The following is a 26,550-nucleotide window of genomic DNA, read 5'->3' as shown; positions in this document are numbered from 1 at the left end:
CCTTTTTTCGGCTAACTGGCCATGATTTGGTCGAAACAATGGCTCAAAAGTGGCAAACTCGAGACCATGATAACCAATTTCAACCCATTTTCTGGTCAAACCACTGTGAGTTAGCCTCTGAAAAATGTACCATTATCTTCTTCTCGTCTAGAAGTATGATTTTCGTTTTTTGAATCACTTGATTTCGTTGAGTATTGAAGAAGTTATGAACGTTTAAAGTTTATCTAGTTTCCGGCGAGTTTTTCATCAGACCAGTCAACTTTGAGGCTATTTTCCGACCATCTTCGGCAATCATTGGGCTTCCAAATAAGTATAATCTTATTCTACCATTTCCTATCTTCATTTTGATATATTATGGGTCGAATTTGGTTAAGAAACGATTGAGTTACGAAGCTTTGAAAATTGCCCAAACTTCCTGCCAAGAACTCCGAGACACTTAACGGAGTTTTTAACGGAATGACCAAAATGATGGATGGTGGGCAATCTCAGGGACCACTTCTATTGATTTGAAATCTCAGGGATCAAAGTGAGGAGTTATGAAATCTCAGGGACTATTTTGATTAAAAACCCTTTTTGAAATATGATTGTTGATCAATCAACGATCATTAATTTTAGCCGCACGATATGCAAAGCTATTAATGGTGGCCGACGTGCCTGTCAGTAGTGGGCCCTTTAGCGTGTCGTTGTGCTAGGCAAAACGTGGAACTTACGCTCAAAGGTGGCTCCTACTCATTTTGGTCGTGGCCTAGATCTTGCTTTTTCATTTTTCATGTTTTTTTTTCTTTTGCTTGGGCCAATTATTTTGCCAAGGTCAAAAGGCGAAAGGCCTAAAAGTACTGGCCTTGGCCAATGTTGAGTTGGTCTTAATATATCTCAATACATGATTGATCTAATGTATAAATATTGTTGAAATTATTGTTAACACTAAACATTTATTGATAGAAAAAAGGGAGACTTTGAATGCGGTCCTTAGCTATGAATATTCTTTGATTGAAACCTTGTTGGTTTTTAATTTTTGATCGAGGTCCCTGAAATTAATGTGATAATTTATTTCTATGTACGTTACTATATTTTTTAAATTAAAAATTAGAAATTTTAGTTGATTATATAAATGAGATTTTAAATAAAAAACCATAATTTGTGGGATTAAAAATATTAAAATATAAATATACTATTGTGTGTGTGTGTGTGTATATATATATATATATAAACATGGGTACATTCATCAAAATTAACCAAAAATATTATTGTATCAAAAGTTGGTGTACATTCTTCAAAATGACCAAAAAAAAAAAAAAGATATTAGGCTTAACAACATTAGTAAATTTCTTGGATTAAACTTGACATGGATACATTTTAAAATCAAAGAAAAAAGAATGTACCCATATTAGTTTAAAAAAGGATTAGAAAAAAAAATTGAATAGATTTTATATAAAAAAAAAGGGGTACATTTTACATATAACAAATTGGTATATTTAAGAATGAGTATATTTTAACATTAAAAAGTTTTACATGAATGGGTACATATAATTAGCATGGGTACATTTAGCAAAATAAAAAGTAAAAAATAATATATATGGGTACAAATACAAATAAACTTTAAAAATATGGGAAAAAAAAAATTTAATATATGGGTACAAATTAAAATTGAAAAAAAATTGGTACAAATTAAAAAAAAATTACAAATTAAAAATGGGTACAAACTAAAACTAAAAATATATGATAAAAAATTTAGTTATAAATATAAATATACTAATTGTAACATTTTTAACATTAAATGAATATATTTAGAAATAAAAAATATATTTTATTATTGAAATAATTAATGATATTATTTCTCCAAGGACCTTGATCAAAAATTGAAAAGGAATAAGATTTTAATCAATGGAGTAGCAAAATGAAGGATGAGAACCTAATTTTTCCTAGAAAAAATCACCCAAAAACAAAAGGAAAGTGAATAAGCTAATCAATTTTTTAAATGTGGTTGCAAATCGAATGACGACTCCAACTACTTCAACGACATTTTTGCTTTTCCAATTCTTTAGAGCTTTCTTTATCTTTCACGTCTATAACAAAAACGATTGTCTTACACAAAGAAATATCAAATACAATTGACAAACATATTGTAATTTGACATGAAAATTTTGAATTATTGAGTGAATGTAATTGAAGGCCTTAAGAGTTGCCACTTTGAGTTTCTATGCATCCCTTGAACACTACTTTCCAAATGTTTGACAGAATGTCTTAATGGACTATTGTGCAGTGCTTGCCTTCACATGATTTGTTGCATGCTTAATTGATATGTAATTTTATCTAATCGATGATTGATATACAATTATTTCTTGAAGAATTGCCGTTCATATACTAAAGCTATTTTTTCATCATTTAAAAACTATTAATGCTAATGGTACATACAACTTGCCTTTTATAAGAGGGCTCTACACAATTATTCCGCAATTACATGTCGTGTCTCCAAAATAATGTGGTGTCTCCCTATCCCAACTTCGTAGAACTTGAAAATTTGGCCTTCATTGAATACAACTTTACCAAAAGACTAAACTATACCAATATCCAAAAATAAAAATTGATGAAGAGGCAACTAACAACCCTAATAATTTTGCTACTCCATTATACATAGAGGCTACCAAGAATTATTTTTCAAATCATAAGAAAAAATTGTTACAAATTCTTAAATCTCCATGTGTAGCAGAGAGATTCAAGAGTACCTAAAACAGCAAATTCCTTGTTTCAAATTTGGTGCAGCCGAACATTCATCATAGAACAAATTTGACGGCCTTGTCAACGACGTTCACACTAGCACCAAAATTGGAGGAACTATAATATTTATCTTCGAGTTTAAGGCAATCGACTTTCCAATGCCCTTCTTTGCGAGAATAAATGCATGTATTGTTTCTGGTCTTAGGTTTAGATCTTGAATTTCCTCTATTACTATTTAAACCATATTCTTTATCTCTGCCTCATCCTACCAAAGTCTCAGAATGAGCATCATTCAAATTTCCAAATACTTTTTTCTTTAACTCTTGAAAACCAGTTTTGCATTCTCCACACAAAGAGAATACTTTTGACATCGAGCTGATGCAGTGGTCAATGTTGTTGATAATTGCAAGTGTACAATATCGTCCAAGTAATATAGTGATAAGTAGAGTGTCGTTCAAACAAGGATCGGATTAACCTAAATTTACTATTTAGATTGACTCCAAACTAAACGTAAATAAAAGAAGGATTACATTGACAAATTCAAATATGCAAAGAAATGAAAGAAAAGTAAAAGGGTAAAAGACTATTTACTACCATCATGTTTCGTCGTTTTCAACATTTAGTACATCAAGTTTTTTTCGTCTCAGAGTCATACCTAAATTTTGGGACAGTTTCATACATCCGTTAGTCAAACTGTTAAATGTGCCGTTAATTATGACATGGCGCCCATGTGGACAATGACTGGGCACCACGTGTCAACCACGTTTTTTTTTTCCTTCTTTCTTCTTCTTCTTCTTCCTCCGACTGCAACTTTTTTTTTCTTCTTCCTTCTCCTTCTTCCTTCCTCATTCTTCCTTCTTCCTTCTTCTCCTTCTTCCTTCTTCCTTTTTCTCCTTCTTCCTTCTTCCTTCTTCTTCCTTCTCCCTTCTCCTTCTCCTTCTTCTTCCTCCGAATCTGGGGAAGTTTTTTTTTTTTTTCCTTCTTCCTCCTCCTTCCTCCTTCCTTCTTCCTTCTCCTTCCTCCTTCTTCCTTCCTCTTCTTCTTCTTATTCCTCCGAATCTGCCCAGATTCGGTTTTTTTTTTTCTTCTTCCTTCCCCCTTCCTCCTTCTTCCTTCCCTTTCTTCTCCTTCTTCTTTCTTCTTCCTCCGAATCTGGGAAGATGAAGGTTTTTTTTTTTTTTTTTTTTGAGGAAGATGAAGAAGAAGGAAGAAGGAAGAATGAGAAGAAGGGGAAGGAAGAAGGAGGAAGGAAGAAGAAGAAAAAGAAGGAAGAAGGAGGAAGAAGGAGAAAGAAGAAAAAAAAAAGTTGCAGTCGGAGGAAGAAGAAGAAGAAGAAGAAAGAAGAACAAAGAAGAAAAAAAAAGCCGAATATGGGCAGATTCGGAGGAAGAAGAAGAAGAAGGAAGAAGGAAGAAGGAGGAAGGAGAAAGAAGAAGGAGAAAAAAAAACTTCCCTAGATTTGGAGGAAGAAGAAGAAGAAGAAGGAGAAGGGGAAGGAAGAAGGAGGAAAAAGAAGAAAGAAGAAGAAAAAAAAGAAAAAGAAAAAACCGAATCTGGGCAGATTCGGAGGAAGAAGAAGGAAGAAGGAAGAAGAAGGAAGGAGAAGAAAGAAGGAAGAAGGAGGAAGGAGGAAGAAGAAGAATAAAAAAAAAAAAACTTCCCCAGATTTGGAGGAAGAAGAAGGAGAAGGAGAAGGGAGAATGGAGAAGGAAGAAGGAGAAGAAGGGGAAGGAAGAATGAGGAAGAAAAAAAAAAGTTGCAGTCCGAGTAAGAAGAAGAAGAAGAAGAAGAAGAATAAGAAAGAAGAACAAAAAAAAAACGTGGCTGACACGTGGCGCCCAGTCATTGTCCACATGGGCGCCACGTCACAATTAACGGCAGATTTAACAGTTTGACTAACGGATGTATGAGACTGTCCCAAAATTTACAATTTAGGTATGACTCTGAGACGAAAGAAACTTGATGTACTAAATGTTGAAAACCATGAAATATGAGGGTAGTAAACAGTCTTTTACCCAAAGTAAAAATAACATTTGATTGACCACGAAGTAAAATTGAATGGATTATAAAAGATTAATATATGGAAGCACTAGGACATTAGGTTCTTCATTCTCAATCCCATATAATCCCGTTATTCATATAACATCAAATTATTCTCAAGTTGCTAGCAATTATCCCTTGATTCGTCAATATTTCCTGTCAGAATATACTAATTGTGTTTCTAACCATCTACCCATGCTAAGTCTAGCCACAGATATAGATAGCTGAAACCTTTATGCTCAATAGATAATTACACGATACTACACAAATCATAACCAGTATGTCTACTCAATTATGTAATTCATGGTAATTGTTATGAGAAACAATCTACTAAACTTAACCTATCAGTCACAATTTAGTTCTTCATACAAATAACGGCCAGTTATTTGATAACAACGAAGCACAATAACAATTACTCAACATGGAAAATAACTGAGATTAATATATAATAACGAGAATTAGATGTTCATGATAAAAGTACACCCTAGTCCTAGCAAAAAGACTTAGTTCATGATCAAACTAATAACAAACATGGATGAATTCGATGACATGGAAAGAAGCAACCAAAACTTCAATCTCGATTTCTCGGCAATGCTTTAATCCACAATTTCTTCCTTTCGAGGGCCGATGTCTATCCCTGAGGTTATGAGAATCCTCCTGAATGTCTCACCTCCCTTGCGGCTGGGTTCTACTCCCTTTTTATATCTGCTCTTTTTTCCTTTTAACTTCCCCTGCTCTTCTTAACTAATCCACCGCCTTTTGGACTCTCAAAAACCCAATCCCCTTTTGGGAAAAACAACACCGAATGCTTTGCACCGCCTAATTAAATTGGGCTTCCTTTAATGATCCAATTTTCTATATGATGTACTATTCCATTCTTTGATCCAGCCCATCAGTTCACATCCCACTCGATGATTCTTCATGTTTCTCTAATTTAAGCTTCCAATTCCCTGCTTTATTCACAAATCATCTTTTCTACAAAAAATTCACACAAGACACATTAAACTCACCAATTTAATATAAAATCATGACTAAATAATAAGTGTAAGAGGTATAAAGCCTGCATATAAAATCAACCTAATAGTCAAGATATATTAGCTGCTCCTGACATAATAACTCGTTTGGACTTGAGTTTAGTTTGGCCACAAGATTTCCACAAAATTCGCTTACCAAGGAGCTAAAGAACAACAAAATCTAAGATTGATCCTCATCATCAATTTTATTATCCATATCTTTCAATTTCATGATAATCTTATTGAGGGAGAGAAGATGAAGAGGGTTTATGTAAAGAGAGAAGATAAAGTTTATAGATATAAAAAAATAAATTATTATGTCACCTCCAACATCATATCATTTGTATTCATTTACTATAGTCACAATAGTTTATATAAAATTTACCAAGCACTTCAATACTATTTTTTTTTCGTTAAAAGCAATTTTACAAAAAATGTTTACCAAACACTCAATTGCTTTATTTTACAAAAAATGTTTACCAAACACTCAATTGCTTTATTTTACATATGTTTATTCTTAACACACCAGTAGCAGCTTTTGTTAAAAAACACAGCAATACCAAACTAGCCCTATATGTTCGCAGGGCCGGTCCTGAGATTTTTGAGGCCCAGGATAATGTCAAAAAATATGCCCTAACTCCATATAATAAAAATGATTTGTTTTTACAGGTAAGACTTCAATAAAATAACACTTAGAAAAGCACACCAAATTTAATAATTTAGAAAGGGTAATGTTAAGAAGACTAAATTTGTAGACAAAATATGGTAAACTAAATGACATGGAAGTTGATGATTGGATTATTATTTAAGGGTTGATTAACGTGCTTATTTCTAATGATGACACAACATTTGGTTTGAGAGAAGGGAACCAAAAAATCTTGACTTACAAGTAGATGTTTCCCCTCGAAATTTTGGAGTGCTTTTATATAAAACTGTGAGGTGTTTTTTCTTATTTACTTACTTTGTCAATATGTGACTAAAAAAATATATCATTTTTTGAGTTTTTAATTGAAATGTATAAGCAATATATGAGATAATTAAAAATAATTAAAATTCTGAGTCCCACCACCTATCTTTGTTCTTTCTCAAACTTTAACTTTTATCTCTTTCACTTCCTCCACGGGTCGCAACAGCTATGCCTCTCGACATGGAATCTCTCATCATCGTTCACATTTCTACCCCTAAATCTTGTAGAACTAATGACATTTTTTTCGTAATTTTTTTTGAAATTCATTAGCTAGGTAAATTTGTCATCAAAATCCTTCTCCAATTCTACCTCTTCCTCCCTATGCCTTTGCAATTTTCTCCGACCTACAATCATATGTGATTGTTACTGTAAAATTATTTTTTCAAGAATTATATTTCTTTATAAATAAAATAAGAGAAATTGAGATGCATGGCTTATGGCCGCTGCCCAGGGAAGTTAAAAGAAACGACAAAAGGGTTGAGGAAGAAAATTAATAGATGTTGGGCACCATATTTCTAATTTATTTTTTCAAGAATTATATTTCTTTATAAATAAAATAAGAGAAATTGAGAGGCATGGCTTATGGCCGCTGCCTAGGGAAGTTAAAAGAAACGACAAAAGGGTTGAGGAAGAACATTAATATATGTTGGGCACCATATTTCTAATTTATTGTTTTATTAAAATACATCCCGGTGTTGGGCACCATATTTTTAATTTATTGTTTTAACTTATTTGTATTTTAGTTTGTTGTGCAAATTACATCCCGATGTTAAATGGTGAGGGGAAAGGCATGAAAGGAAAAGCATAACGTGCCTTGCTTTGATCCCAAACAGAATATCGTAAAAGATTGGAAAAAAAAAATGAACACATCAGGTTTCGAAAACGACATCGTCTTGTTAAGTAAGCAGCGAAACACCACCGCTCCTGCCTAAAGTTCTTGTTGATTTAACCAAGGTTTCAAAATTTATATGCTTATGGAAATATATATGAATATACTACCCTATCAATTTTTGGTGCTCCTCGAATTTTTAGGCCCTGGACGATCTCACTGCTAGCCCTGGTCAGGGCTGGCCATGTTCGAGTGAGAGGGCTGTAAAAAAAATTAAAATGGTTGAGGTCATATTAGTAATAAACTAAATGAAGGCCACCAAAAGCATTCGTATATATACCCCATCTAGAAAGCTCGATATTTCACAATGTTAAAAGGAATATGGTTTTTTTATCATTCATTCATTCTTACCGCATGCATGTGTACTTTTAATGCTTTGTACGTAGCTATTGTATAATTATGCTTCGAATCCCCTCACCACCATGGCACCATGGCACCCTCCTCCTCACCCCACCACCACCTCACCCTCATAGTGAGGCTTCAATGAGACCTATCTCCATAGTTCTGTGTTCGCGTAAGTCTCTCTCTCCCCCCTCTTTTTCTCTCTCTAAATTCTGTTTCTGCTACATTTTCTGTTTGGCTAATAATGATGGGTGGGAGTCAATGATAGGCTGCGGCAGATTTGGGTTTTGATCGCGACTGACGTCATGCTAACGTCAGCATGATGTTAGATCAAACTCGGGCGAACGGTCGGGCAAGAAATTGTCTGATCGGACAGTCCCGCAAACTGGGGCTCAGCAGTCGCCCCACTTTTAGGTGTGGGCTGAAAATGAGTTTTGCAATTCTTGAGCCCAATTGCCCGACTTACATTTTGAAGCCGATCCACGATCCAGTAAAAAATTAAAAACAAAAATTCAAAAACCGACCTGCCCCGACCCAAAACCCAATAGCCTCCTTCTCGGGTTGTTAAACCCCATTCCAAAAGTCGAAGGTCTGATTCTCCAGCAGCGCTGCTGAACTACAAGAAGAAGAGAGGCGAGCAGCCTCCCCGAACCAAAAGCCTCCCCCTTCTTCTCCACCCGCTTTCTCAGTCCACCATGGCCACTCTCTCCCAAGCTCAGGCCGTCAAGTCCCTCAACAAATCCCCCGGACGCCGCCGTTTCGTAGTAAGCCCTCTTTCTCACGCCGCCGTTTGAAGCTTCCTGCTCTTTGTTCGTCTTATTTCATGCTTCAAATTCTTTTTTTGGTAATTTTATTTGCTGGGTTTTGTATTTGCAGTTCAAGAATTTCTCTGAGAGACTTGATGATGTCGAAATCGATGTTTTCCGAAGCCTCGATAAAATTAAGTCGGAGCCGCATGAGGGCTCTACTTTTTTCCGAGACTGCCTCGTCGAATGGAGGGTAAGTCGTCAAACTTGCTTAAGATTTTGCTCCATATGTATATATGTGTGTATGTATATGTATTTTTTTCTTTCTGGGTTTTTGGTTTCATGATTGTTTTGCTGGTTCGGGGTTGTAGGAACTGAACACGGCTGAGGATTTCATCTCTTTCTATGAGCAAATGACGCCGTTGGTCCAAACGTTGCCTTTGATTCTGTTGCACAAGGAAACCATAATCTCAGAACTCGTTTCGAGATTACAGATGGATGCAAGGCTGTCGCTTGAGCCCATTCTCACGTATGTTAGCTTATTTGACGCCAACCCTTTTGAGATATTTGATTGTTTAGTTGGAATTTAATGTTTTCCGAGATTGGAGATTTTTGTTTTCTTTCTCAATAAGCTGTGTTCTTGGGCAGGTTAATCGCCGCTCTGTCGAGAGATATCCTGGAGGACTTTATCCCGTGAGTTTCGTCATCCTTTAGAATGAATTTAACTTGTAGCTGCTGGTTGTTTGTTGCTTTTACTTCCTTAATTGGTATTGAATATTCGAGGCGACTTGCTCCAGTGTACTGTAGAATCCCATCATGCCTTTTGCTTTTGATGCATGTATTTATGGTCACTCTACGTGGTTTTTCTTCTTCTTCTTCTTCTTCTTCCAGTTTCTTGCCGAGGATTGCTGATTCTCTAGTGTCTCTTCTAGAAAGTGGTGCAGATAGGGAGCCAGAGATCATTGAGCAGGTCCAATTTATTTTAAGGATTGTTATTTAATTTTTATTTTTATTGGGTTTACAGGTTGGCATTTTAATTTCGACATGAACTCATAGTGTACGGTGTTTTTGTGCAGATCTTTACATCTTGGTCATCTATTATGATGTACTTGCAAAAATATCTTGTACAAAAGATTAAGCATATACTAAAGTAAGTTCCTGTATCATTTAGTTACTTTGATTATTACGTTGAAGCAAACCATGTGCATTTATTGTAGACAAAAATATGTCCATTTTAACTTTCAGAATTTGATGGTGAAAATATTTCTTTGAGAAATTTCAGATTATTTGAAAAATATGTTAATCAGGCTTAGTTAGTGTTTTCTTTGAGTTTTGAAAATTTTGGTATTGAGTTCCCTTTGGTCCAATTTGTACGAATGAGTGATTGTTACATTGCAATTTCATGTGAGGATGCATATTTACTCTCTTTCCTCTCATAATCTCAGTTCTTATGATATATATAAATATATGTATATAATATATATATGCATTTTGCAGGGTTACTGTAAAATTGAGGTACTATCCAAAATATCACATCCAAAAATTTATGGCAGAAGCGGTCTCATTCTTGCTGAGAAATGCACCTTTTGAACAACTTAAAGAAGGTACAACCTTGCATATTTTATGTTTTCACTTTTAGCCTGTTGGATTTTTTGATGGGAAAAGTAGGATTATCTCTATACAGGTCCCCTTGAAGCATGCTTTATAGCTTATTTATTTTGAATGATTGAAGGACCTGTTTTTTACTTCAAAACAATGCAATTCTATGTGTTTTAACTGACTCTTCATCTCATGTTTAATGTGGTGACAATTATCATCTAGATGTTTGTGTTTTTCCCATGATACAATCAAATTTGTGATATACTGTGATTAATGAATAATAATCTGTAGTTTCTAACTTGATATGCACTACATACATCTGATGGAAAACTGACTTCCTTTATGTCTTAATTAATATTTTATGATTCTAAGCACTTGTAGCTGGTTATGTAATTTTAGTTTAGATAACAGTAAATTGTTGGCCATATTGCCATATATTCTAGTGTTCTATTGAAGACTTGAAGTAAGTACCTTTAATGGGAATTGATAAATTTTTGTCCTCATTGAATTGGCACAGGTGTCAGAAAGATCATGTTTGAAGTTGTGAAGAAATCAACTGATACCAGAAAAGAGGGAGTCAGTAAATTACTGTATTTTGTCATGAGAGGAACCTCATCAAGGTTCCATTCTAGAGCTGAGAGAATGTTGCATTTCCTGATGGACGACTTGATACTTTGCATTGGTGAACAATTCAACGAAGGCAAGTTTTTCTCTAAACAAAGGCTTTATGTATGTTTATTTTAGATGTCTTGAAAAATTGATTAGATATATTTTTGGATGTTATTGAATGTCTATGGTAGATGGATTTTAAAGCTCACTCATGTAGAGTCAGTGGAAAGCTTGTTCACTATGCTTTTACCTATTTTTATATCATTTTGCTATTAATTATTGTTTATGGTAAAAGTGTATTTTTTTTTCTATATTCACAGTCGATGCATGAATACCGTGTTGTCGGTCAAGGTTCATCTGATACTAATCCAAGACTACCTGAGTATGTTAGCAATTATGGCTTGCTAAAGTGTGGTGTGCAAATAATAATTAAAGTTATGCGAGAATGATTGTGTGGTTTAAGAGAAAAATGATGTTGGTAGTAAATTCTAAATTATATGTTTTTTTGGGTTTAATTTTTCATTTGTACATTGACTTTGTTGTTCTCTCTTTAATTTGTATGTTATGTATAATGCAGCAGTATGTTTATAAAATATTATTGGACCATAAACTATATATTTGGGAGTTATATTGGTTTTGCCTGTCTTTGACCCTCTCTCTTTCTCCTGCAGGTTCAGAGACTGTTCTTGAAGTCTTAAAGTCTGCGTTAGAAAGTTTATGTGTGGATTTGGACTCCAAGGAATTGAACTTAATGTTCAATTGCTTATATCGGGAAATAACTGACTGTGTGATTAATGGAGGTGTTGAACGCTTAAGCCGCCTGTTGTCGTTGCTTGTTTCTACTGTGCAAGTTAAGAATGGCCAAAGGGTTTCTGGTGAGTGATATGAATGTTTTTGTTTGCCGAGTCCTTTATTTTACTGTCAAGCATTCCTTGCTCTTTAGTAATGATGTGTTTATGTTTTAGGCTGTCGATTGTTTTCATTAGTTGGTTTTCTGTTCCTTGTTGTGGCTGGGGTGTTTGGTCTGGTATGCTGGACCAGCCTCTCTGTTTGCTTTTTCCCTCTCCTAATATAATTCTCTTTAGCAAAAAAAAAAGAGAAGAAAGTAATGATGTGTTTGTCTGTTCTTTGTACTGCCACATTTGACAGATTACCAACATATGATTGAAATTGTGGGGTTGGTCATGCCTAAGGGCATTACAATGGCAGAGGAGTCTTCATCTGATGTTGTTGATAAGCTTTTAGAGTTAATGCTCTGTATTCTTAGGGGACTACACAATTTAAGTGATATGTCAACCATCTCTAGCTGTTCATTGCAGTGGGCTCCTGTATTTGATCTAAAGAACCCAAGGTACTGCCTCGAACAAAGTCTTTGGGTTTCTGGAGTTGCTTTTCTGTTTTTCTCTTTTTATTGGATTAGTTTATTTGACATATAAAGCTTGGTGCTACAGCTTGTTGGGTTTTGTTCGAGAATTATTAAAAGAGGATGTTTGCATAGTAAATATCTTCAGAGCTTACATTTTAAGGTAAGATTGATATTTTAACTTTCTCTAGAGTGTTTCTGTATTATATCTATTATCTGGCTTTTAACATTTTTAATTGAATTTTCAGGGCGATGAATGATTTAATAGAAACTTCCCAGGAAGATGTTATTTATTTGTTACTCACCTTCTGTGAAAAACAGCAAACGGAAATCCAAAGCTTGACCTTCTTAGATGAAACACCTGAAAGAGTTTCAAGGATTCAAGATTTTCTGCGTGGGACTATCAACAACTGGGTTGGGGTTTTAAAGGGTATTGGAAATGGGGACTCATCATCCACAATAATTCTTGAAGTTGACTTGGCTCTGCTGTGGGGAACCATCAACTGCTTTCCCCAAGTAGTAGAATCTGAAAATGATTTATCCTTGTTAAAGGATTTAATAGATGCATATGATCAAATTCTGATGATTGAAGCTGGTACACTACCTCATCTTTTATTATTAGTTTGTTGCTTGATAATTCTTTGATGCCCTGTTCCTTTCTGTTTCAAGTGTAATATATATATTGTTTTTTAAACTTGAGTATTAGGAGAATCTGTGTTTAGATGGTGTATTAGAATGCACTGTTATTTTTATCAGTATTTTATTATTTTCACCGTGTATTCTTTGTCTGAATGACTGATGGTTTGATCTGTTGGTTTGGTTGAGTTAAGTATGTTTGTGAAGTATTTAGGGAATGTTTACAGATATGCCTGGACCATTTCTAGCCCTTGACATTTTGTTCATGTGTTACTCTGGCAGACAATGTTGCAGGTTTTCCTAAGCACACTTGGGAGAGCCTAATTGGTGCTACCCTGAATTCCTATTATAAAATGATACGTGGTAAAAAATCTGAGCTTGACGAAACAAGCAGATTTTTGCATCTTGGAAAAAGACACAAATCATGTGCGCAAGTGTTGGTTGCTGTTGCTGATTTTTTGGATTCAGTGTACGGGTATGACTATTACTGTAATGTAGATTTTTCCCCTTTTTAAAAGTTAAGTATGGTATTGAGTTATAAATCAGTTCTGTATAAAATCATGCATTACATGACCTCTTGCTATTACAAATAGTAGGTCTATGATGGAAGGAGACACCGAGTCTAGAACATATCATCCAGAATTAAAAGCAGATATGGCTGTAGAGGCTTTAGACATATTTGCTGATAATTTATGCCAGTCAGACAGAGAGATTCGCGCTTCAACTCTTCGAATATTGTGCCACTTTGAAACTCTAAATTGCAATACTTTCACAGAGGATTACCCAGTTGCAAAGAAAATGAGAACCGAAGTTTTTCCAACTTGTCATGTGGATAAACAAGGCTTAAATGTATGCTTCTCTTTCTTTATGCTATTCTTGTTGGAATCAATATTCTGTTTATGAACTTCCATACTGATTTTGCTTCAAATGTCAGGTTCTTGCGCTCCTTCTCTCCATTGAGTCAACTCCTCTTTCAATTTCTACCAGCAGGAAAGTTACTCTTTTGATTTCTAGAATACAGATGGCCCTCTCTGCTGGTAGAATAGCTGAAGCTTATCTGCCCCTTGTTTTGAATGGGATGATTGGTATCTTCCATAACCGGTTTAGTTACCTTTGGAATCCTGCATCAGAGTGCCTTGCAGTTCTGATTAGCCAAAACATTGGACTTGTGTGGGAAAATTTTGTTAGTTATTTTGAACAATGCCAATCGAGATTTCAAGCATCCTTTGATCAAATTGACAAAGTAAATTCTAAGACGACCAACAAGTCAATTGGTATGTAACAACTTGATATTTCCTATTATATTTTATATCCAGAATGAATATCCAGACTCTAATTATCCTATGGTCATTTAGTTAGGTTTCTGAATTTTTGTGTGTTCCAGACAACCTTTATAAATTTAGGAAAATCTCATTGTCCAGGTAATTAAAAAAAATATGTCTGGAAGGTTTATGGTACTCATAAGCAGGTTGTGCAATATTGGTAATAAGTTACTTCAGTTTCTCTCTGTTTTTCTTTTTTGACCAATATCCAACCTATAAGTTTTCATTGTATTGGTTGGACATGATTCCTTTGTAATATTGCAAGGGTACATTTGGGATGTATGGTATACAAACACACGATAACCCTTTCTTTATAAGCTGGATTTCATGGAGCAGTTCTACCCATGGGTTTGACATTGTATTATCATAGGTAGACAGGAAGGATGAGTTGTGTTTGGTGGCACTCGCCCTGTTTGGATGGGGAGAGCTGACTAGCCTTGCCGCTTAGGAGGTGTGTTGGAATATACATCCCCTAGGTATCTTTAAGATGTTTATTGTGTAGAGTATAAACACATGGACACTCTTTAGTAACCCGGTTTTCAAGGATGACTTCTACCCATCAGTTATATTCAACTCTGAATGGCAATCGAGTTGTTCTCTTGTATGCTCAACTTTATCCTCTTTTTGTATTGCAGGCCTGCTCGGACACTTTGATTCATGTGTTAAGTCCACGTCTACTAGTACACCTTCTGCGGCCGTGTTATCTTCATTGCTCCAGTCTTTACAAAGAATTCCGACCCTAATTGAATCTAAGTCTCGCCAGATTTTACCTTTGTTTTTGAAGTTTATGGGCTACAGTTGCGAAGACTTTAGAAGGTAATTCTCACTTGGAATTGTGTTAGTTAGTGAATACTTGCTCTTGGATATTGTGAACTTGAACAGGCTTTAGTCAAAATATTTTGTGTGCACATTTGTCTTTATCTTGTAGCTGCAACATCGGGTCTTTCAATCCAAGTGTTTGTAGAGGCAAAGAGTGGAAAGGTGTCCTTAAAGAATGGTTAAACCTGCTGAAACTGATGCACAACCTTAAGTCCTTCTATCAAAATCAGTTCCTTAAAGAGGTTTTACAAATTAGGTTGGTACAAATTCCAGATATATACTCTCCATTTGTCGTCCTTTGGTTGGCCTATTGATTATTTATTTATTTATTTTCCTGTTTGTCAGACTTTTAGATGAAAATGATGATGAAATACAAACAAAGGTTCTTGATTGTCTGTTCATATGGAAAGATGATTTCCTGCTTCCATACTGTCAACAATTGAAAAACCTAGCCAGCTTTCATAATTTGAGAGAGGAATTAACAACGTGGAGTTTATCCAGAGAGTCTAATCTAATTGAGGAACATCACAGAGCTTACCTTGTGCCTATAGTTATCCGTCTTCTGATGCCCAAAGTCCGCAAGTTGAAGAAACATGCTAATCAGAAGGTATGTTTGAACCTTCAATATGATTTATTCTTAATCATTCTGGACCTGTAGTTCTCAACGTTGTCTGTAGATTGCTTGCATGTATATTTTCATTTAGTTATAGTTATTATATGTAGGATTCCTCTATAAAATAGAGGATATGCATAGAAGGGGCTTTGTGTGGACTGGTATTATGTATGATATAACAATTCCGAAAGCTCCATATTTCTTTTGTCAATTCCATGTAGTTGGACTGTGAATATTTCCAGCAGATCAATGCACGTGTGCGAGTTTGTATGTGCTGCATCATTGTATTTCTTTTTTCATTTGCATCATTGTTGCGGTTTATATTACCATGTATGACTTGCTTTCTTTCTCTATTGTTTGTGTCAGCATTCTGGAGTAAATCATCGGAAGTCAGTTCTTGGTTTCATATCTCAAGTTGATGTTGAAGAACTTCCTCTTTTCTTTGTATTGTTGGTAAAGCCTTTGCAAATTGTTCCAATGGGAAGTGATGGTGCTGCAAACTGGTTTTGGACTTTGCCAAATGTTTCTCTGGCCGAATTTCAAGCATCGCATTTCCTAAAATATTTCACTGTTAGCAGTATATCAGCCCTGTCTTGGAAGAAAAGATCTGGTTTTCTGCATGTGATCGAAGATATCCTTGGAGTTTTTGATATATTGCGTGTTGGTCCCTTTCTTGATTTTCTTATGGGATGCGTCGCCCGGTTATTAGAAAGCTGCAGTTTAAGTATTGAGGTGGCAAAGACCAAAGAGGCGGGGAAGGCCAAGGGATCTTCATTGGAAAATAATCTGGATGTGAACCGTACTTTGCTTGGAAAAGATAGTGCAGTGGAGACTAATGTTTCGGTAATACTTCATGTGTCCATCTATTTTCAGATAAAACAAAGCTATAGTTTGTGAATTATGATTTGTGTCAGGTCGTGCAGATGATGTCCACTATCTTGATACTACCACAATTTTATTTATTTATTTTGTGACACAATATTGTCCAATGATGCACAAACTGGTATTACTTTACTGGATGCCAAGTCTCGAGTGGAATGTTTACTGTGTTGTATAGTTAATAGATATCTGCTTCCATTATTTTAGTCTGAAACCAAAGAAAATTACTTAATGTTATTAAAATTGTATATATGCCTAATACTCATACCATGTTTGTGACAAGATAATATTTTTTATTAGTACGTTCTTCAGGGCCGTAACTGAAGTGATCTGATATTTGTCATAATGAGGTTCAAGCGTTTTGACTCCTAAAATTCCAGTTATGCTGAGATGCTGTGTGCGGCTTTGTTAAATTTCATATCATATATAGAAGCCTATCTATATTCGATTTTATCAACAAATTGTAGAGACTGAAAAAGTACTGCCTTGCGAACACTTATAACACTTCTAAGAGCATTTTGGTTGGTTCATATTTGTCCTTTTGTAGTCCTTGCTTTTTCTGTAGTGTTTGTACGTACATGCATGTGCTTAGATTTGATCAAAACACGAAAGAAACATCTTTTGTTACCACAATGTACTAGTTTTTCTTATGGCAAGATATATGTAAATTTTTTTTGCTGGTTGCCTTCTCGGTTTTGTTCCATTTTCCAGGAAGTTAATTTTATGTTACTTGGCACATGAAACCTACTTTTGTTTTCTTTCTGCAATTTGAGTCAACAAATTTATTGCAATTTACGGAGAAATTTATGGTCTATCTGCAGATCTCCCCAGCTTTGGGGCAGCTTAGGGATCTCAGGTCTTTATGCCTTAAAATTGTCTCCTTCGTTCTCAACAAGTATGAAGATCATGATTTTAGTAGTGAGTTCTGGGACCTATTCTTTGTGTCAGTCAAGCCTTTAATTGATCGTTTCAAGCAGGAAGGATCTAGCGGCCAGAAACCTAGTTCGCTCTTCTCTTGTTTTCTTGCGCTGTCTAGAAGCCAAAAACTTGTACCACTACTTTGCAGGGAACAAAAACTTGTTCCTGATATACTCTCAATTCTAACGGTCACATCAACATCCGAAGCTATTGTATCTTGTGTTCTCAAGTTTGTTGATAACCTGTTGACTCTTGATCACGAGTGGGGTGATGAAGATAGTGCTGTGAAAAGAGTTATACTCCCAAACCTTGAAGCACTCATCGATAGCCTGCATTGTCTTTTTCAGAGTAATAATGCTGCCAAGAGGTAATATGGTTCATTTTATGTGTACATGGAAACACACACACACATACAAAAGTATAAAATGGACTTGCCGCCTTCTTGATGTGCTTGCAATGACACATTTTCTCTGTTGCTTGTGCGAATCCATTTTCTAAAGCCACCTTAGTTTGGAGCTAGTACGGATGCTAGTTCATAGGCAGCTGATTTGCTATTTTTTTTATTAATGCATATATCATCTTAAGAGTTATGACCCTTATTACATTGACTCTGCACGCATTTTTGCTTCAGAATTCAGTTAAGATGATTAAAAACAACATGGAAACTCGAATGACATTGTTTGGTTGTTAAATGCCCGTGAAATATATTGTGGGCTGAGTACAGACAGTGAGTCCCGTTGTAAGGTGTGCCCAAAACTTTTTACATATCAAATATGCATAATACCTTTGGGATGCTCTCTTCTCATAATCAAAAGGTTCTATCTTTTCAAATAGTTTGTTGCACTTTTGTTGATTGGACTTGGGATCCTTGTCTGAAGTAGGCATATTTACTGTCTTGCTGCCTAGCTGATGCTGAGTTGGCTACCACCATGTATTATCTATTAGTACTAAAATGAAGTTAGATAAACGATAGCATTTCCCAGTCTGCATTTGGAATATTTGTTTAACTTTCACAAGATAAACTCAGGTGATCATCTCTTGCTGTTAAGTGTGATTGCGTCCTTGATCTTATAATTTGGAATACCTTTGTGGCCTAGTCAGTGCTTCAAGTTGATTCAAATCGTCTCCCTTTTTAAAGATCCCATATAGTATTTAGGAATTGATAGCCTTGCCCCTATTTGGATTTCTGCATTACCCTTGTACCTCATCTTTCATTTATATTCTGCACTGGTCATTTTCCAGTTGAATTTTGTGGAAAGGAAAGGATGTCATCTGATATGTTGTCTCCATCACTTACTATTGTGCCAGGAAATTATATAAACACCCAGGAGAGACAGAGAAAAGAATTTTTCAGTTCTTACCTAAGTATATAGAACATGCTTTGCCAGCCAGGAAATTTTTGGATATCTTGCTTCCAGTTTTAGCGAATGGAGCTCAGAATTCAGGTAGTACTATCTTGGAAATCTCAGCTTTTGTACTTAGTGAAAAATTTCCGCCTGCAATACTTAAAATCTTCTATTTATCTTGCAGATTTCTGTTTTGAAGCAGTGCAAGTAATTCGTGATATGGTTCCAATACTGGGGAATGAGATTACAAATAAAATTCTTAATGCAGTATCTCCACTACTTACTTCTACTGATCTAGATAAACGTGTTTTTATTTGTGATCTTCTTGAGGCTGTTGCTAGAGCAGACCCTTCTGTTCAATTTGTGGTATCGTGTGACCCTTTTTCTCTTTTAGTAGTGTTGCATTGGCTTTGTTATTTTTTATGTTGTCCTTACTTTCTCGTAACTCTTCAAACAAATGCAGGCAAAACTGTTACAGGACTTGAATGCAACATCTGTTACTGAACTGGGTAGCCTTGATTATGACAAAGTTGTCAATGCTTATGAAAAGATCAGTGTTGATATCTTCTATACAGTCCGAGAGGATCATGCATTAGTCATTTTGTCTCATTGTGTCTATGACATGTCATCTGAAGAATTAATCTTGAGGCACAGTGCATACAATTCATTGCGCTCATTTGTTGAATTTGCTGCCCTAATTCTTGGCCAAGTAGACCACTGTGAAATGCCTGACAAGATGTCGGCATCTGATGATCATTGTTGGACCAGAGCGTGCATTCAGAGAATAACAAACAAGTTTCTTTTGAAGCATATGGGCAATGCTTTGAAGAGAGGAACTTCTGTCAGAAAGGTATTAAGTTGTTTTTGTGTTCCTTCAGGTCTGACGGTATATAAATGGCAAGGAAACACAACGTCAACTCTGCACTATCACACAATCTTGTAAATACACTAACAGAATCTGCATATACCTGCTTATGCATATGCATCTCTAACTACAGCTAGGCAGAGAGTCGCTGCCAATGGAATCTTTAAGTAGTCTTACAAAATGTGTTCAAATTTCATAAAAATGCCCAATTACTGGCAAAAATGGGGGAAAAAAGCAAAGCAAAGGAATAATGATTTATTGCAACTCCAAGCTACATGGCTTAATAAATTTCACACTATTTATGGTTATTTGGTGTGTTTCAGGAATGGGTTGATTTACTAAGACAAATGGTGAAAAATCTACCAGAAGTGGCAAATCTGGGTTCATTGAAGGATCTTTGTGATGATGATGCTGAAATAGATTTTTTCAACAATATCGTTCACCTACAGGTTGAGTTTTTTATTATATCTACTATGGCTCTTTATGGGTCATCTTTTTAAACAAAAATTACTTTTAAAAGTGATATTTACTTGCAATATTCTTTTTGTAAACCAATCGTTGATCATTTCAGAGAGAGCAATTGTTTGGAAAAGGAGTGACAAAATTGTTCTCACATATTTACTTTTGCTTCTGCAGAAACATAGGAGAGCAAGGGCATTGACACGCTTTAGGAATGTTATCAGTGCCAGCTATATGCCAGAGGTCTCTCTCTGCCTCTCCTTTTTTTCTTCTCAAAATAGAATTTCTTGATTTGTTTCACTTCTCGTAATTTTTTTCAACTCAGTCCCTAAAGTCTACTTCCTGATATCACTCCCAGGGCATCACAAAGAAAGTGTTTGTACCCCTCTTTTTCAATATGTTGTTGGAGGAGCATGAAGGAAAAGGGGAACATGTCAAAAATATGTGCATAGAGGCCCTTGCTTCGATTTCGAGTCACATGGAATGGAATTCATACTACTCGTTGTTGATGAGATGCTTTAATGAGATGAACAAGAATCCTAATAAACAAAAGCTCCTTCTGCGGCTAATCTGTTCCATCTTGGACAAGTTTCACTTTTCAGATGCCAAAGACTCCTTGGACAATGATTCCAACACAGGGACCACTGATACTGGCTCTACAATCTTGCGTAAGTGTAGCAATTCTGTTTCGATAAATGAAATACAGACTTGCCTTCAAAAAGTCGTGCTGCCTAAGATACAAAAGTTACTGAGTGATTCTGAAAAGGTCAATGCTAACATCAGTCTTGCTGCACTAAGAGTATTAAGGTTGCTTCCTGGAGATGTAATGGACTCACAGCTGCCTAGCATTGTTCATCGAGTTTCAAATTTTTTGAAGAATCGATTGGAAAGCATCCGTGATGAAGCTAGGTCCGCTTTGGCTGCTTGTTTGAAGGAGTTGGGGCTGGAATACTTGCATTTTATAGTCAAGGTTTTGCGAGCTACCTTGAAACGGGGATATGAGTTACATGTGCTCGGTTACACACTAAACTTTATTTTGTCAAAGTTTCTTGTTACTCCAATTAGTGGAAAATTGGACTATTGTTTGGAAGATCTCCTTTATATTGTACAGAATGATGTTCTTGGAGATGTTGCTGAGGAAAAAGATGTTGAAAAGATTGCTTCCAAGATGAAAGAAACTAAGAAACAGAAGTCTTTTGAAACCCTGAAATTGATTTCTCAAAGCATAACATTCAAAAGCCACGCGTTGAAGCTTCTGTCACCTGTTACAGCTCAATTCGAGAAACATTTGACACCAAAAACCAAGACAAAATTGGAAAGTATGTTAACTCACATAGGTGCTGGTATTGAATGCAATCCAACTGTTGACCAGACAGACCTATTTATATTCATACATGGCCTGATTGAAGATGGAATAAAAGAAGAAAATGGTCAGAGTGAGAATTTGTTTATTACATGGGTAAATGGACGTCGGCGAAATGTTATGACTGGAAAAGATATTTCCTCGGGGGGTGTCTCAGGTGGTAAATCAGTATGTTCTCATCTTATTTCAGTTTTTGCTCTTGGGATATTGCTGAAACGCATAAAGAATGTGAAATTGGGAAAAGCTGATGTACAAATGTTGTCGATGTTGGATCCTTTTGTCTTACTGTTAGGGAAGTGCTTGAAATCCAAGTATGAAGATGTCGTATCTGCATCACTTAGATGCCTCACTCGACTGGTCAGGTTGCCTTTACCTGCCATCGAATCTCAGGCAGATAGTATTAAAGCCGCGCTGTTTGGTATTGCTGGAAGTACGGGTAATACTGGAAGTTCTCAAATGGAGTCATGCCTGAGGTTGTTAACAGAACTTCTGCGCGGCACCAAAATCACTCTTTCCTCCGACCAGCTACATCTGCTAATTCAGCTTCCATTGTTTGTTGATCTCGAGAGGAATCCCTCCTTTGTTGCTCTTTCACTTCTAAAGGCAATTGTTAACCGCAGGCTAGTTGTTCCTGAGATATATGATCTTGTAACAAGAGTTGCAAATTTGATGGTAACAAGTCAAGTAGAACCAATTCGTCACAAGTGTAGCAAGATTTTATTGCAATTCTTACTTGAATATCGTCTCTCCACAAAACGTTTGCAACAACATTTGGATTTTCTGCTGTCAAATCTGAGGTGAGTGCCTAATAGTGACTTGGAAGACTGTCTTTCCTTATTTGTGTTTTGATGATGGCTTGACTCTTGTTGCAGGTATGAGCATTCAAGTGGAAGGAAAACTGTGCTTGAGATGCTCCACACAATTATTGTTAAATTTCCACAAAACGTTGTAGATGAGCAGTCACAGACCTTTTTTGTCCATTTGGTGATTTGCTTGGCTAATGATCAAGATAATGAAGTTCGTTCCTTGGCTGGAGTTGCTATAAAATGTCTCATTGGCTATATAAGCTCACATTCATTTCGTTCCATTCTTGAGTACAGCCTATCTTGGTATTTGGGTGGGAAGCAGCAACTATGGAGCGCTGCAGCACAGGTAAAGTTTTCACGTTAACTTTTCAAATTTAAAGTTATTTAGTCTACTCATTTGAATGCTACGATTTCTTGCTCTTCTTCTGTGAACTGTCTCATCATATTAATTCCCCGCCAATTGTAGAGAACAATTAGTTTATTGAATTAATTACCACAGAATAGGTATATGCAATGGTGTTATCTAGAATAGTAACCTTGAAACACTATTGTTTCAGATGTATTTCTCTGGCAAGATTTCAGTATGTTAATGTTACTAGAACTTTTATAAGAAAGTGGTTGGTGTGTGGGGGGAGCCTAACTGATACAATATGCCCAATTCTCTGTCCTATACCCCAAAGCTCTCTTAAACTTTTCCTTCTGGAATTGGTTGAGTAGGAAAAGAATGTAGAAATGACCGTCAATTTGATTGAGGTTTTGTATGAAGACTGCATGTGTTTTGCTGAGGGAAGGGATTCATTACTGTGTACAAAAATTTGATCTGCATCATCCTTATATCTGTCTGTGCTATCTCATGTTATAGCGTCAAACATTATAATCCTATAGTTGAGGAGATTGTCTCCCAATCCTGATAGCAGTAAGTCTACTTTTGGTGGGGTGTGCAGCATTGCTCTTGCTTAATGCCCTTGTGTATTTGGCAGGTTTTGGGACTTCTGGTTGAAGTCATGGATAAAGAATTTCAGAAGCATGTCAATAAATTATTGCCAGTTGAAGACGTGGAGAAAGAATTTCTTAAGCATATCAACAGAATATTGCCAGCGACTAAGAGTATCTTACTGTCTGCCATTGATACAGTCACTGATGAGCAACTAGACTTTTCTAATGAAACTAGCATTCCTTTGTGGAAGGAGGCATATTATTCGTTAGTTATGCTGGAGAAAATGCTGCATCAGTTTCATAGTTTATGCTTTGATAGGGATCTTGAGGTATGTTATTAGACAAACATCATAAACATTTCATTTTATTTTTTTTCCCTAAATTTTTCATATGGTATAGTTGTATGTGATACACTGTTACTGTTGCACAAGGTTCTTGCCTGTTATTTTTTGTTTTCTTTTTTAGTTAGAAGAGGGGGGGGGGGGGGGAAGGCGATCTGTGAATTGATAAGTTTCATTTCCATGTTCTTTACATAAAGAAAGCAAGATTCACTTAAGTTTCATTTCTAGAAAGAGATTCTATAGTGGGAGCAATCATAATCCTATTACTTTTAGTTTCTAGATGTAGGAGAAATCTTGGACTGTCTATGCTGCCTGTGGATCTTGTCAGTGTCACTTAGAAATCTAAGAATCTCCTTAGTTCGAAAGAAAGAAAAAATAAAATCCTACATAATCTCTCATACATATATAACCATCTCAGAATATGGTTTTAATGTCTTCGGATATTTTTTACCATGAAAATGTTAATTTTCTGTCATATTCCATGTGATTAATGTTGGTGGTATCTAATATGGTTTATCAAAAGTCCCTCAAACGAAGTGCAAATTCATATTTTGGTAATCAGAAACAGGATGGTTCAAGTTTGTCAAACATACTATCATTCATCGTAAATTATCATAAAAGATGCTCATGGTATATAAATCTTAACTTATTCTCTGGACATTGAAGTTGTTGTAATCTTTTTCTCTCACAAGTCCATTCTTTTGCAAAAATTTAGGATATATGGGCAGCAATTTGTGAATTACTTCTGCATCCACACATGTGGTTACGCTGCATTTCCAGTCGCCTTGTAGCTTTGTACTTTGATGCTGCCAAAGCCGCCTCTAAAGACGATGGAAAACCATTTGGAATTTACTATCTTATTAGACCAAGTAGACTTTTCATGATAGCTGCATCTCTCTGCTGCCAAATGAAGACACAGCTCAATGATGATGCTGCCAGCAATCTGATTACTGAAAATCTTGCGTTCAGTGTTTGTCATGTGCATTCATTGATTGGACAAACAGAGTGTGCTGATCCACATCAATTCTGGTCCAACCTTGAACAGCATGAGCAAGCCCATTTTCTTCGAGCTTTTGAGTTGCTCGATGCTAGAAAAGGAAGGAGCATGTTTTTATCCCTTACCTCTGGTATATGCGACCCAAATGATGAAAGCGCCTCTAAGAATATCCGATACTTGCTCGTCTCTAACCTGCTCAAAAAAATGGGCAAGACTGCCCTTCAAATGGAGGCAATTCAGGTTTGTACAAAAGGACTGATTTCCTAATTTTTTTTGTGGTATTTGGGAATGTTTATTAGCATACTAAAAGCATTTTTTATTTGTCTATATTTTCTACAATAGCTATTACTAAGGTTAATATTGTCATTCGCATGTGTTTTCTGTTCCGATCAAATATTTTATAATGTAATTGTGATTGTTCTATGCAGATGAAAATTGTCTTTGATAGTTTTCAAAAAGTTTCTTCCTATTTAAGTGAGGAAGACTGCCGGCTTTATGCCTATGAAATCCTGCTGCCGTTGTATAAAGTTGGCGAAGGATTTTCTGGGAGAGTGATTCATGGTGAGTTTTTTGTCTCATGCTATTTCCCAATGCCCAGTTTTGTTGCATATAAGTAAGAAAGTTGCTCCTGCATATCCTGAAAGCTATTGGCTCCGATGCCTCAGTAAATAGCTTGCGCTCGGGCTCTTTGCATGTCATATCTGCAATGATCATTTCCCCTATACCACTTGCTAAAATTTATCTTCATTTTCCTTTGGAAAACACAAAATGTTGATTGGCCCAATCTTAACATTGAAAATATTCTGTGACCTAAACCAAATTACCCCATTGTTTCAAGTAGTGTTCTGGTCGAATCCTCGAGGGGTTTAGTATCATGGAAACCTGAAGTTAGTTTCATTTACGGCATATTGGCTGAACCCCATGTTCCTATTGTTTTTCATTTGCTATCTGACAAGTTGCTTTCCTTTGTGTACCAGAAAATACGAAGCAGTTAGCACAAGAAGTTACAGACAGCATACGAAAGAAACTAGGCACCCAAAAGTTTGTACTAGTTTACGGTGACATCAGGAAGAATCTCAAGGCGAAAAGGGATAAGAGGAAAAACGAAGAAAAGCGCATGGCTGTCGTTGATCCCATGCGGAATGCTAAGAGGAAACTGAGGATAGCAGAGAAGCATCGTGCCAACAAGAAAAGGAAAATAATGTCGATGAAAATGGGGAGGTGGACACATTCGAAGCCGAAGTAAATGTTGCAAAAAACCGATGCACTTCTTGGACGAGCACGTAGGCGGCCCTAACTCCGGCCCTAACTCCGGTGACTCTGTCGGCTTCGGTGGTTAGGCGGTTGGTTACGGTATTAACAGTTTTGCTTAAGGTAGATTTCATGAGAAATGTTGAGAGGCTTGGTGGCACTTATTTTTGTTTCCTTTTTCCCTCGTTATTTTTTGTCAAGTCCGAACTTGATGTAAATAACATTTTAAGGTGAGGAGACACGATGAACTGGCAGTATTTATACTTCTGAGTCTTTACTTTTTATTACAAATAATCCCTGAAAGTGCCGTCACCAAAATTTGGTGCCACACGTCGTCTCACAAGTCTAATAATATAGCGTCATGTGATTTATGAAGTAAATCATTATTTATTTAAAAAAAATTCTAATTCTATGAAAAATTAAGGAAGAATAGTAACAAATAAAATAGTTACGAATTAGTAAGAATACCCGTGCTCCGCTATGGGTTTGGAAATTGTAACCACAATTTCATAAATCAAACAAAGCAAGTGAATCCACATGTTAAAATAAGTTTTTCAGTTTGCATCTCGAATCTCAATACCGAACAGAGCATACAAACCTATTGTAACTCCAATATAATATAGAAATACCAAATTCAATAATTTCAATAGTTAATTAAATTCATTAAATTTTAAGCCAAAAACAGATCTACTATTTTTCCACAGATCCCCAAA

The 26,550-nt window shown here is 35.8% G+C and overlaps 1 protein-coding gene across 2 annotated transcripts; it reads left to right on the top strand.

The window, feature by feature from the left end:
- Positions 1-8,487: 8,487 nt before the first annotated feature.
- LOC103440681 (uncharacterized) lies at positions 8,488-26,100 on the top strand. 2 transcript variants are annotated; one of them, XM_008379372.4, is made up of 31 exons: positions 8,488-8,733; positions 8,846-8,968; positions 9,087-9,244; positions 9,364-9,408; positions 9,607-9,685; positions 9,792-9,865; positions 10,213-10,319; positions 10,832-11,014; positions 11,595-11,798; positions 12,073-12,274; positions 12,375-12,449; positions 12,535-12,881; positions 13,205-13,397; positions 13,519-13,771; positions 13,857-14,196; positions 14,880-15,060; positions 15,173-15,319; positions 15,409-15,670; positions 16,043-16,519; positions 17,377-17,840; positions 18,782-18,918; positions 19,004-19,185; positions 19,283-19,669; positions 20,008-20,133; positions 20,321-20,386; positions 20,502-22,303; positions 22,379-22,658; positions 23,293-23,577; positions 24,305-24,826; positions 25,015-25,147; positions 25,564-26,100. In XM_008379372.4, exons 1-31 carry the CDS (start codon positions 8,665-8,667, stop codon positions 25,830-25,832), a joined length of 8,172 nt encoding a protein of 2,723 aa, XP_008377594.3. In that variant the 5' UTR covers positions 8,488-8,664; the 3' UTR covers positions 25,833-26,100. The 2 variants fall into 2 exon arrangements, with proteins under 2 accessions (XP_008377594.3, XP_070673202.1); XM_070817101.1 differs by having other exon boundaries at positions 13,516-13,771.
- The last annotated feature ends 450 nt before the right edge of the window (positions 26,101-26,550 follow it).

The sequence above is a fragment of the Malus domestica genome, chromosome 17 (genome assembly GCF_042453785.1).
Source record: "Malus domestica chromosome 17, GDT2T_hap1".
NCBI lineage: Eukaryota > Viridiplantae > Streptophyta > Magnoliopsida > Rosales > Rosaceae > Malus > Malus domestica.
The sequence above is the reverse complement of the archived record's forward strand: the minus strand, read 5'-3'. Positions and strand labels throughout refer to the sequence as shown.